The following is a 12,752-nucleotide window of genomic DNA, read 5'->3' as shown; positions in this document are numbered from 1 at the left end:
GCTAGCTGATCACACTACTAATGCAACAGTACATTGTATTTTATTTCTTATTTCACAAATACTACAGATCTGTGTTCTAGTGGATCATCAGAACCAAGTTTGTGACTACTTTCTTCTTCCTGCTTCTTGAGGCAGGCAGCATGGAGTGGGCTACCGTTGCACGATGGGAGTTGTAGTTTTTACGTTGGTTACGAAGACGCCATGCCCGGCGAGTAATAGTGGCTGTCCGTATAACCCGGAAGTCACTCGCCGGAAGTCCCGCCCTTTAGCAGGGTTTCCCGAGCGGCGAAGCAGGGGCACTTCCTTTCTGTTCGCCATCTCACTGGAGCAGCAGCATGGTGAGGGTCGGGATGGGAACAGGGCAAAGAAGAGCTGGAAAGCGGGTGAAAGCCTGGCAGCTCGTACAGTAATAGTGTGACCCGAGGCTCCTCAGATCTGAACGCTAGGCTCGCGAGGACTCATGTCCTTGACGTGGTTCCGAGGCGGAATAAACTGTTACTAAGTGTCCTCGGCACGTTCTGTCCCTTTTTTTCCCCTCAAAACGTTAACAATAAAACCTTATCAAGAAGGGCCTCTTCTGTGTTGATGGAGTTTAAACTTGCATGTAATTATGTTTCGTTTAGTCGGGTACATGCGAATCTTAAGACGAGTACAGGCCTTAGCCCACTGGCCTGTGACGCTTTGTAGTGACAGCTCCGTATGGCGGGGTACATATTGGTGGGGCAATGCTAGCTTATGGATGGAGGAAGATTAGAGGAGAGCAGTATTATGTTGTCTGTGGAATTCCTGGCTTTATGCTCTAGTAAATAATCGTTAAAAAGTATCTGGCATTAATGGATATCCTGCGAGCGGCAGCTACAGTGGTGCTAGGCACCTTTCCGAAATCTGTAAATAAATACATTAAAAGTGTCCCCTCGTATGCGCCTCCTCCAACATAGTCTTTAAGTTGTGTAGAAGTTACTGTTGTTGCCGGCTCATTTTTTCATAGCTGTCCCGAAATCCTTAAGGGAGCGTCGTTTAATTGTTTATGGAGAGACTTTAGGAGGAAGAAAATATCATTTGAATGGCAATTGACCACCGTAGATGATTAGATATGGCAGATTATGTGAACGTTTCGGATCATATATATTTAATAACAATTGCCGCGTTTATAAAACTGATGTGAATGTAGTATCTTTTTTTATTGCTAATGCTTGTTTATGAGATTATTTTAAAATACTGTTTATACGAGGATTTGTTTGCAAGTGCTTTTGTATCTGAACGCAATTTCAGTTAGATGCGCTATGGCAAGAAACGTATTTCATCAGTTAACTCGGGTTGGTTTTCAGGTTTTTACCCATTGAGCAAGGGGACCTCTCAATTGCAACCATTTATGCTCGTAGTGATAGAACATTTTGTTTCTAATAAGATACGTGCTGCACTCGGAACATGCTTCAGGCTACCGTTTTAATTGTCATTTTTCTTGCTGAGTAGTTGCTTTTCAGCCGTCTTGATGCCCAACCCTTTACGTTCGTCACAAAGAAAACGTAGCTTGTATGATCTGCTCACGGCTTCTTTCTGTGACAGATACTTTTAATTGTTGCTTATTTAAACAGCCTCCCAAAGACGATAAGAAGAAAAAGGATGCGGGCAAGTCCGCCAAGAAGGACAAGGATCCAGTCAACAAATCTGGCGGTAAAGCCAAGAAGAAGGTAAACTAATTTCTGTGTGTTGTGTAGGAATCACTCATTGGCGGGAGGTTATAGAATTGTATTTGTGTACTTTAATAGTTATTGTTACTATAATTTATGGCGTCAAATGGCTGCAGAGAGCATTGCCCTTTCGTATCTCCCTATATTTCTATTCTTGCATGCATTGCAGTTACAATTTTGTCTTAAGTTGAAGATTCTTTGCTATATCGAAGAGTTGTATAGCTTAACAGTTAAGAGTAATTTAGCTTGGTATTGCACTTTTTGAATTTCAAACCATGACCCGCTATTGTTTGTTTTGAGTAGAAGTGGTCCAAAGGAAAAGTGAGAGACAAGCTGAACAACTTGGTTCTGTTTGACAAAGCTACCTACGACAAGCTGTGCAAAGAGGTGCCCAACTACAAGCTGATCACTCCTGCTGTGGTGTCCGAGAGGCTGAAGATCCGAGGCTCCCTGGCCCGGGCTGCGCTTCAAGAGCTACTCAACAAAGGTGAGAACAAGCGGTAGCGGCTCTCATGTCTTGAGTGAAAGGGAAACTGTAAGATCTAGTTGAAGCAATCCCCAATCTGTCACTGTGATAGCATGTGGAGTACCGGTTTTGGCATGTGACTCCTATCTTTGAGCGGAATAGAATCCTTTGTATATCTTTATTTTGTTTGCTGTAAGTCAGTCAAGTGTTTTTTTTTGTTTTTTTCCCCCCAGACGTTCTATTAGGCAGGGTACTCCTTTTTAGGTCGAGCCTGGGCAGTGCATAAGCTGCTCTGTGAAGCATACTGTAGTCAGGTATTGACTTGAAGCTCCGCCCATATTTCTCATTGGCTTGTTCTTATCCTTTGTAAACTGTGGCTTTTCATTGGTCAATAGGCTTAGTATTCCCTCCTTAGAGGCGCCATGTCTCATCTTGTAACCTCCTAAGTAGCTTTTATTACAGTCTCCAAACACTTATATTAAATTGTTTTCACAAGACACTACCTCTCCTAACACTTTATTTTTATTTCTTACAGCACAGCGGCCACACTTGATTTATTTGCGGCACCAAATGTGGCAGCATGTTTTTTTACCACACTTTTACAGGCACCCCATGCCAGGCTTTCACATAGAGGCTGCACCTCTCTTCAGACGCACTGTCTAAAAAAGGTCCACGGCCGCTATTAAACCGCGGCATGGGGGGAAATTATCAAAAAAAAATGTGCTTTGTAATTTAAGCTATTGTCATTTACAATGCCAATAGCTCAAACGGCGAGACCTGTTGCATTGCAAATGCTTTTTCTGGTTTGCGAACCATAAGCTTTGTCTTGTACACTGCAACCTCTGGACTGTAGTGTTTAATTGTATGGCAAAACTAGTCTCCCTTTAAGTGACTTAATATGCATTTTTCTTTAACCCCTTCAGCGCTGCGCGGATTCCCGCGCAGTGCTGAAGGATCTGAGCGCGGGCGGGGCCATGACGGAACGGTTCCGTCATAAGCACAGCCCAACCGACGTGCATGACGGAACCGTTCCGTCACAAGCGTCGAAGGGGTTAAAGCTGCATTGCTTCTACAGTATCGTGAAATGTACAATCTTAGTGCATTGTGCCTTGAACAGTAACATTTATTGTGAAGCAAGGATAGTAGTGTATACTTCGGTTGTCAGGAAGACAAGTTTGTTAGTAATGGTGCAGGTCATTGTTTTGGAGATTATCTATGTTCTTGGTATCATTTGGCCATAACCCATGTCCTAGTCTTAATGTACGCTCAAGAATTCTGTATTGCTGATGCTTCCTGAAAATAAGGTAATTATGCCTTTTTAGAATATGAATGGAGTCTCAACAAGGAGCTACCGTGGTCTATGGTCTTGTCTTTCTGCTCATGGCCAGCCCTGCTGACAATGGCAGGGCTCGCCTAAGGCATCTTTAGTGGCTGTCAATATCCTATTGTGAATAATATAATACATAGAATGGGCTTTGTGTATGCCCTTACTCAAGAGGTTTTCTTATGATCTGTGCTCCTGATCTAATCCCGTTCCTCCCTTTTATTGGTTTGTCCTAGCCATGTTTGGATGGCGTGTCATTTTACTGCAAAATAAGACTATAAAATAGTGTATATCAGAGACTAATTTCTGTACCTACTCTTTACCTTAACCTCTCTATTAAAATCCCTCCCCTCTCGCAATCAGTGGCACCTGCTGCTGTCAAGAGCGGCCATCTTTAAGTTTTCAAACATTTAAAAAATGCTTCTCAAGTCTGCATTTTACATTGGGCATCATTTAACTCATTTTAGCTTGCTTTAAGAAACATTTTATAGTGACCCTCCTCCACACACTAAACAAATCGGTGCCAAAATTTGAATGCTTAGACCCATATGATTTTAAAGAAAAGCTTCCACAACGTTCAAAGCAAGATGCACGTTGACCACAAGCTATGCAGTGGCTGACTGGTTGCGGGTTATGGGAGAAACACATATATTGTAAGTCCTATGCAGGTAAGACCTGTGCTATGGTAGTTGGCGTGAAGTAGTGGTTGTAATTTGTATATATGTAAATTATCCAGTTTATTTTTGGGCAGAAGATAATTTGTTGATCGGAGACTGGTTTTGATTGTGTTTCTATAAGAGCTAAACCAAAGTGATAGAACACTCTAGAAAGTGTAACCTCTTTCCTTTTTTTGACACCTGTGGCCCTATTGCATATAGGTAGCACTTTGAACATGCACCGTGCAGGAATCCTGTTTGCAACATGGCGCACGTTAAGTGCACCATGTTAAATTGAATGTGCTGCATTCAGGGCAGCTGCGAACTTCTGCTTCCCTGGGGGCAAAGCATTCAAGTGAAATATGGATTGGATGCTTCAAAGCCGCTGTTGCACCATGCTGGTGGCACCCGCTGCACTTTTAAGGGGGGGGGGGGGGGAGCTCCCCTTGCAGGCAGGTGCAGTGAGTGATTGCACTCGCCTGCAAGGGGCTGTCTGAAGGCCTGACCTTCTCCAGGAGGCTGCCATCGGGCGATGCTGACAGTGCACCACCTTTATTTTGGTATGTGCGTTCGTCCAGAATATGGCACGGGCACAGATTTAAAGTGATTCCCTCATTTACATGGGACCATGCAAATGAGGGAGCCCTCTTGAGATGGCGCTGGAGCAACATTTGCACCGGGGCGATATGTATTACAAAAGGGGCGCAGGCGCTTGTGCGGCCCCTTCTGTGATACCACTGTTCCCTGTGGCGGGGCACTCAAAGCAGGCACCAACGCCAGCGGTGCCCCAGGGACACTATAGTAATATGGGCATGGGCCTGTATTAGATGTTCTGCAACAGGCTTGTGTGCCCACTTTGAGCTCCCCTGGGGCACAATGGTATTCTAGAAGGGGGCTGCAGATGCGGGTGTCTCCTTTCATAATACAGATATCGCTGGCGTAACATGTCAGCTATAAGAGGGCTTTCCCTCGTTTGTTTTTTTTAGGTCTCATCTGAGCCAGCGCATGCGCTGCTCTGGCGAGTCATTTGGTTAGTGGGCTTTTAAAAGTCTTACCACAGCTTTTTGTGTGGCATTCTGTGTACGGTTACGCGCACAGGCTCTGCTCCGTCTGGCTTTCCTCACGCTTTCCCGCGTACGCGCATTGCTTCAATGCCCCCTCACCCACCACAGAGCGCGTCTTATTTCCTTTTCACGCGTCTTGTTATATCTGCTTTTGAGCTATGCAATGCATGGGAGAACTTCTGAATCCTTCCATAAAGTCAAGGGGAGCCTCACTTGTGTCTTCCTCAACCCGAATCCTCGCCACATCGGTCTCGCACGGTAATTATTTGCTGATAGGCAGATGCGTAGCCGGCGCTCTAACTCCACTGACTCCCATCATTCTGGCAGGTTATCACGGCAGCTTCCCGTGTTCGATTCAATCGATGTTACCTTGAACAATGCATCTCGCGCTACCAGCCTCACCTGACAGGCTGTCATCTAAAGCAAGGAGATCATTATTGGAAGACAACCACCGCGTGGATGAGGGTGTGCGGGGGTTCTTTGAGGCAGAAGCAAGGGGTGGAGAGCAGGAACTTGAGGCATTGAGAGATAAAGGAGATTCCTTCCAATCGTCCTGCCAGCAAAATGTAAGTAACATTTTGTCTCCAAAGGGATCTGCGATTCTATTGGTAGTAATAGGTTCAAAGTGCACCCTTGGCGTCCCTTAAAGCCAGCTATCGCAGCTAGTCTCAAAAGAAGAAAGACTACTTGATACTGCTCAGGGCGTTTAATAGGCAAAGAGCCCAAATGAGCATCTCATTCTTGCAACAACAAAAAAATAGGTCGAAGATATGAACTATTAAATTATTTTTCCATAAAGGAAATGGAACTTGCAGCCAATTCAGTAGGTTTTCTTGCTGACTTTGAGTGTCTTAAATTACATTGGTCCTATAGTGTCCCCATGTTTTTTAAGTCTTCTTACTTAAATATCAAACACTTCTAATGGTGCACTATAGGGCTGATCAGTGCAGCACTGGAATATTAATAGAGTAATTCACATTAGAGTCCATGTCAACATTGCAGCAGCCCAGTGCTCAGAGTGGGTGGGTCTGGTTCTCCTCTTCACTTTCAGCTCTGCTGTCAGTGCTCATCATTTCCCCCTTTTCTCTTAATATCGTGAGCACCCTGTCCCATCATGCACTGCAGGATGACCAACACTCATAGGTGCTAACCTGAAGAAATGTATTGAATACATTCCTCTACATTGAAGCCGTGGGACACAGAAGGAAAGCAAAGGCTGCAATCAGACGGTACAAGGATGGCAGGCTTGGTGGATGGTCAGTATCTTGTTGCCCTACAAAAATATCACGCCACAATATCGACTAGCACTGTATCCTCGAAGTAAGCCAGTATGGAGTTTAGAACAATAAATGTATACTTGCCTACATACATTCACCCTGATGATGTATTGATAGTTACTGTAGATGAGAGATTTTTGTTGTCTATATTGCGACCGAGCTATAGGGACACACAATTTAGGGCCTCATTTATGGCATTTTGGCATAGGACAAGACAGCTTGCTGCGCTGCCCTACACCAAAGTGAAAGGGCAAGAATGCTCCGTATTTAAGCAATCCAGTGCATTTCCGTCCTTTCTGCATGAGCTGGCGCCGTTTTGGCAGCCTAGCCCCAATGTAGGAACCCTTGCATTTCAGTTGCAGGCAGGATTTTTTTTTTTTTTTGCAGGAATCGGAAACTCCCTGCACAAAAACAATCCTACATGGTGTTTCCCCGCTTTGTGTGCCGCATAATGCAGCACACTTGGGAAGAGGGGGAAAAAAAGCATTGGCGCATAGCCAATAGGTCTAGCTTTTGGGACCTTATAAGTATTTAGTTATGGACCACAATATCCTTGGTGCAACATCAACCTTTGCATGGCTAAACATTTATGAGGTCCCAAAGGCGAGATCTATTGGCTATGCCAATGCTTGTTTTATTTGGGAGGGAGACTTTAGACATTAAGGTGCATTGGTAGACTAATTAAAATTGCTTGAAGCTTCCCTTTCACCTGTAATAGCCCCCAACTGATTGGACCGGTCTCGGGCAGTGTTCTCCCGGCTAGTGCCTTGCTTCTAGTTGTCTATTGAGATTTGGGTGTTAAGCTATATCCCGATTAGTCTAACCAAGATTTTCAGTTTGTGTATCCGGTTTAAAGACTAATTAGAAGTGCAGTTGGAAAGGTGTTGTGTGGAAGTGTCTTGCAGTGCACAAAGATAGCTTTAAAAAGGCATTTTGGATAGGTTACATCTAGTAAGCTGCTAGTGTCGTTCGGATACGGGAACCATACTCGACCGGTGCAAAGTTTACCTTCTGACTCAGTTGTTTTTCCTGGAGGAGTTTTCTTGGTGGGGGCAGGCTGCCAGTTTGATTCAACTGAGGGCTTAATGGCAGCAGGGTGATGCTCAGTGTTCTTGGTGAAATCCATCACATTGAGACTTTTTTGGGGAGTCTAGCTGCTTTCGCAAAGGCTGCAGTTCAGCGGCAATCCTGTTAGCCTCCTGTTCTTGCATAGAAAGTTCCGGAAGAGTTGCCCCAAGTACCCACTTTTGCAATCTTGAAGGCAGGAGAGTACTTAACCAAGTGCTATCCAAAAGGTTCTGGACCCATGCCTTTTGTTTGTTAGGGCAAAGTCTCTCCTAGAAGCCACCAGCAGGGTCCATGACACATCTATTTGAAACTAGTCACCTGGGCTCTTAGTTGAAGGCTTTTTGCAGCTTTAGTGTTTCAAGAGCTTAACAAGAGGCCATCCAAATAAATCATGCGGGCAACTCCTGTCTTGGGTTCAAGTGGAAGCAGGCCCAGCCCTCAGTTCCAGTCCTTTCATAATGCAGGTGCTGTCTGGTTTTTTACAGGTCCAGCAGTGTTTTGAAAATGGCAAGGAGGGCACTTGTATGCCTGGTGCTAGCTTGTGGGTGGGAGAGACTCCCTAAACAATAGGGTTAACATGGGCAACCTTGCCCCCTCAGTATCACTTCCTATGGGGTTGCTGCTAAACATTCCCGCAGTGCATATCTGTCCAAATCCAAGATGTCAGAATATTTCTTCCATTGATCAGATTTCTGGACACACCCCTGAGGTGTATGTATCCTGGGACATGAGGACATCCCCTGTAAAAAGTCCTGGGGCAGGGGGACAAACAGTGGCATTTGTTCTTTCCTAAGAGCAGTTCACGCCTCCCGCAGGCTGCCAGGTGACAGTTGGGGATGATCTCAAATTGGGTTACTGGGTTGAAATTGGTCCTATGTTGCTTGTAGTCGGGTTCAAAGAGGACCTTGCATGGCAGTTTGAGCTGGACTGTTCCTATTGGAGCAGGTTCCTTGGTGGGGGAGGGGTTAAAAGTATTAAAGGCAGGTTTAGGCCTGGCAAATTATTAATCGAAGTGTTTCGTAGCCTACAACCAATATCCGAGATTAAATTAACCCAGCTAGGTTTACATTAAGCCATCAAGAATGCAGCATGTTGCAACTAGATTATATAGCGGTCATCTGGGCAATGTACTTGAGCAGTCGTACGGTATTGCCACAAAGTGATACTAAACATGCCACGTTCTATCTTCTGCTTAATTATATTTGAATTTAAACAAAAACCCAAGATCAAAAGTTAAACATGCAACACGTCAGTTTGCAAAGATAAACTGTTCAAGTTCAGCTCTTATCGGTATCAGTTTAAAACCTAGATACAGCGGAGTTCAAACCTCTTCTGAGACCATAGTAATTTCTGTTTCATGGACCGTGGATTGTATTTTCTGGAGCATGAGAATCTTGGCATACAAACTACATCCTGCGCTGTTAGACAAATTCCGTATTTGTCACTAACATTTGCTAGATAATGTTTGCCAATTCAGATGACGGACTATTTTACAGGGATGCGGTTTCAATAGACAGACAAAATATAAGCTTTCTCAACAAAGTTGAGATGTCCTGAGTTGTACAGTGCCTCCTATCAAATGTTAACGATACACCTAAAACTACTGTACTGCAAGGCTGTTTTCTTAATGAAGGATAAGCTTCGAACAGGCCATTGTATCGACTCGGTAATCACAAAACCGGGTGGATACGCAGTGTAATATACCCTTTTTGACGGACACTGACATTTTATATATCTATCCAGCGATTTCCTTGCACGTAACAGAACAGTATCTGTAACCGAATACTGCCAAAGAATATACAACATGATTTGCTTTCATTTTGCATAATTAGTCGACCCTGTCACATTTTATTCTCCATTGCCACATTGTTCCAGTGGGCTTTTTTTTTTTTTTTTTGCATTACCTATGCACATTGAGGCTTGTTTTCTATGCACATTGAGGCTTGTTTTCTGTGCCGTTCTACTCTGATAAGGCAGTGTTAATGGGTCATGTTTACCGCGCAATTCACGTTTTGGGTGAATTAACATTTGCATTGGGTTCTGGTAAATGTTTTTTCGATAACGATTTGTAAAGTTGTGACATATCTGTTGCAGGTCATTACATTTCCTAGAAAATGAAATCTATTCACTAAAATGAAGTAATCAATAGTTTATTTTAGCTAGTCATTGAGTTGAGCATTGCTGTGAGCTTTTCCCAAGGCATATATATGTTTGTTTAGTAAGCAGCTTGTAACGTATGAACCGATTTGTGATGTTGGGGAATGGACTTCGTGGACTCCTGTAGTAATAAATAATATGCATGGGTCGTGGTCTGGTGTCCCCTACTACATCTTGGTTGTAGACTAGCAGCCCAGTATTCCTTGACATACTGGGCATGTGCACCACGTGGAGTTGTTATACCTTTTGACACAACCTTTTCAGCAAGTCTGTAGAGCATACATAACCTACAATGTAACTGCTTGGAGGCACCATTTATCGCCCACTGCTCCATATGGTTGTGACCTGTACTTCTGATTCTTAAAGATTTGCAATACTCTTGGCAAAAGCTTTTGTAAAGTCCCGAACGTTTTCAATCTTTTGTAAATGGCATTGAGTTCAGTGTACAGTTTGAGATACCGTAAGATGTTTGCTTTTACTTCAGTATTGTGAAACTTTTTATTTTTGTTCCCCCAATCTCAAATACAAAGACGATTATAGGACATACCGTTGTAGATTAGACAAGCCCCCCTTCAATCGTACCCCATCAATGATAAATGATTAATGCACATTTTGTGGCTATATACAGAATCCCAAAATGCAAAACCCTCTGGCCCTATACCCACGCATTTCAGCGTCTAGCAGTCCAGTAGTTGACCATTTGGTCAAGAATAATTCCCCAGTAGCGAGCCCAAGTGCCCCATATTTAGTTGTGTTCTCTTGGGTAACCTCTGGTAATGTAAATTGGCATACATATGCCTACATAAATTAAGCCCCTGATCCCAGTCTTCCACAGAGGTAGGGGGTCATCTTTCCAGCGACGAGCTACATCCCTCGTAGGACCAATTGGCCCCAACCATAGTAAAGCTAACTTGCCAGTTAACGCCTAGATTGGTTTCTAAGCAAAAGAAACTCATTTGGGTCAGGCTGCATCCTCCCACCTAGCACCGAAGTCAAGCATGCGTGTTTCCCAGTATGGGGCCAGAACCCTACAACTTCATGTGGTATGCAAGAAATCCTTGGGAATTGCATGCAGGTTTTTGGTACTTCCTTCACCAAAACACGCATGTACTGACCAATCTCGGGCATTTTTCCTCGCTAAAGATGGACATGTTTGACCTGTTAGAATTTACCAGGGGAAAATCATGAGGGTAAGAATTACGCAGCTCCTCATTCCTACCCTGCTGTAAACATGCGTTTTCACAATATCTGGATGTAACCCAGTACTTGTAATAAAGGCCAAACACTGGTGAAGCCAACAGCTCGGTACTTGTATTATATAGGCAAGACTTATCTGCTTTGCCAATTCTTGTTCTTGGTATGTTAAAATTAGATATTAAGATAATCCACAGAGTACACGCACTTTGATGTTTTGCATTTGTTGCGTTTCCTGGTTTGATGTCACCGTTGTGTGTGTGTGAAATAAGAGTGGCAGGTCTCCTTTGGGAGTTCTGTTGATTGGAGTTATTTAAGTGAGGAACTTTGAGTAATACTTCTGTCCTTAAACAGGTTTGATTAAACTGGTGTCGAAGCACAGAGCTCAAGTGATTTATACCCGGAACACGAAGGGAGGAGATGCACCCGCAGGCACGGAGGAAGCTTAATCCGGTGAGCGGGGCCCTGAGTTGGCAATGCGTGTGTTCAGCTTTTCAAAGGGGTAGACTATGAAGGCTCAAAACCGAAGTCGATTTCTGTGGGAACTGCTAATGGGGCAAGTTGATGTGGAACCGGCTTGTCGGTCGGCCCTGGGCTGTAAGGGCCACTGTCTAGAGCCCTAACCTGAAACAAGCGGCCTTTATGTGGTGCACATTGTAGTCTTCTGTGCCATTAGCTCTTAGGAGGGCAGTAAAGGCTGTGACTGCCACTTAATTAAAAAGAAAAATTAGAGTTGACAAATCACGTTTTATGGAAGGCAGTGTAGGTTGCAACGTTTAGAAACATAACTTTACCTCTCCAACGCTATCAATTTTTTTTGATGCAGTGGCAAGTTGTGGGGCCTGTGAAGGAGTTCATGCCCAGGTTTTAGCTGTAGTTCGCACAGAATCAATGTTTTACCATTCTATACATTTGGCACTATTGCACTGCTTTTATGCCCTACTGTGAGGAAGCTGAGCCTGGGTAAATGTAAATGAGTGGTGTGCATGTTTAAGGTGAGTGTTGGATCCAGTGGCTTTTTTCTTCAGTTTAGGTCAGTTGCTTGTTGGAAGGGGTGAGGTTGGGTGAAAGAGTAATATGAACTCAAGTAGTTAGACTTGACCTGCTGAGATGTAGCAGCGTATCGCACATCTGTAGATTCATTTGTGCTTGAGATAGAACCTGTCACGTAGCCTGCTGGTGGATTTATGCCCAGTGTCATTACTTATGCTGTCCAATGATGGTCGGGATATGTTGTCTGAGTATTAGTGGCCCGCACCCTATGTGATTAATTCATATTGTATCTGTGGCTTAGCGCTGATCTTGTGCACCCTAGTTGGATGGATGTGAACTTCATGAGTGACTGGTTATGTAATACTAATGCCTAAGAATATGCTAATACGTTTCTTTCTTTCATTGCAGGTTTTTCTGTTGGAGTCTGGTCTAATGTAAATGTGTTAAATAAAAAGGATTGAAAAGTCATTTCATTGGGTGGTATGTTTGTAAGAAAAGCGTGATTTCAGAATTGAATTATCGTTGCAGGGCGACTGTAACAAGTTGAGGGCAGTGATAAGCTTCTAAGAAATGTGCGTGGGGGGATTCACTGTTTAAGTATGATGGGGAATTGGTTTTGGCTGTGCTAGGGTTTCCTAGGAATTGGTAAATGGACTTGTACAAATACCTATTCAGTATGGTTGTAATAGCGTTGCCGGAAGAATCACTTGGAAATAAATCATGCCATCAGATTGCAGGCATAAATAAAAAATCTGCTCCACGGAATGTATGCAGAAGTTACAGTTCATTTGAATGATTTATTAAACTAATAATCAGTTTAGTAGTCCGTGCTAAATTGAGAACGAAACATGGGGGTCCAAAA

General features: G+C 43.7%; 1 protein-coding gene across 1 annotated transcript; it reads left to right on the top strand.

Annotated features, from left to right (window-relative positions):
• The first annotated feature begins 222 nt into the window (after window positions 1-222).
• On the top strand, window positions 223-12,358 carry RPS25 (ribosomal protein S25). Its single transcript, XM_085645886.1, has 5 exons — window positions 223-338; window positions 1,596-1,691; window positions 1,995-2,178; window positions 11,252-11,350; window positions 12,299-12,358. The coding sequence occupies exons 1-4, from the start codon at window positions 336-338 to the stop codon at window positions 11,344-11,346; spliced, it is 378 nt and encodes a 125-aa protein (XP_085502012.1). The 5' UTR covers window positions 223-335; the 3' UTR covers window positions 11,347-11,350; window positions 12,299-12,358.
• Window positions 12,359-12,752: the final 394 nt, after the last annotated feature.

The sequence above is a fragment of the Triturus cristatus genome, chromosome 3_1 (genome assembly GCF_964204655.1).
Source record: "Triturus cristatus chromosome 3_1, aTriCri1.1, whole genome shotgun sequence".
NCBI classification, from domain to species: domain Eukaryota; kingdom Metazoa; phylum Chordata; class Amphibia; order Caudata; family Salamandridae; genus Triturus; species Triturus cristatus.
Note: the sequence above shows the minus strand (reverse complement) of the source record. Positions and strands in the feature narration are given on the sequence as shown.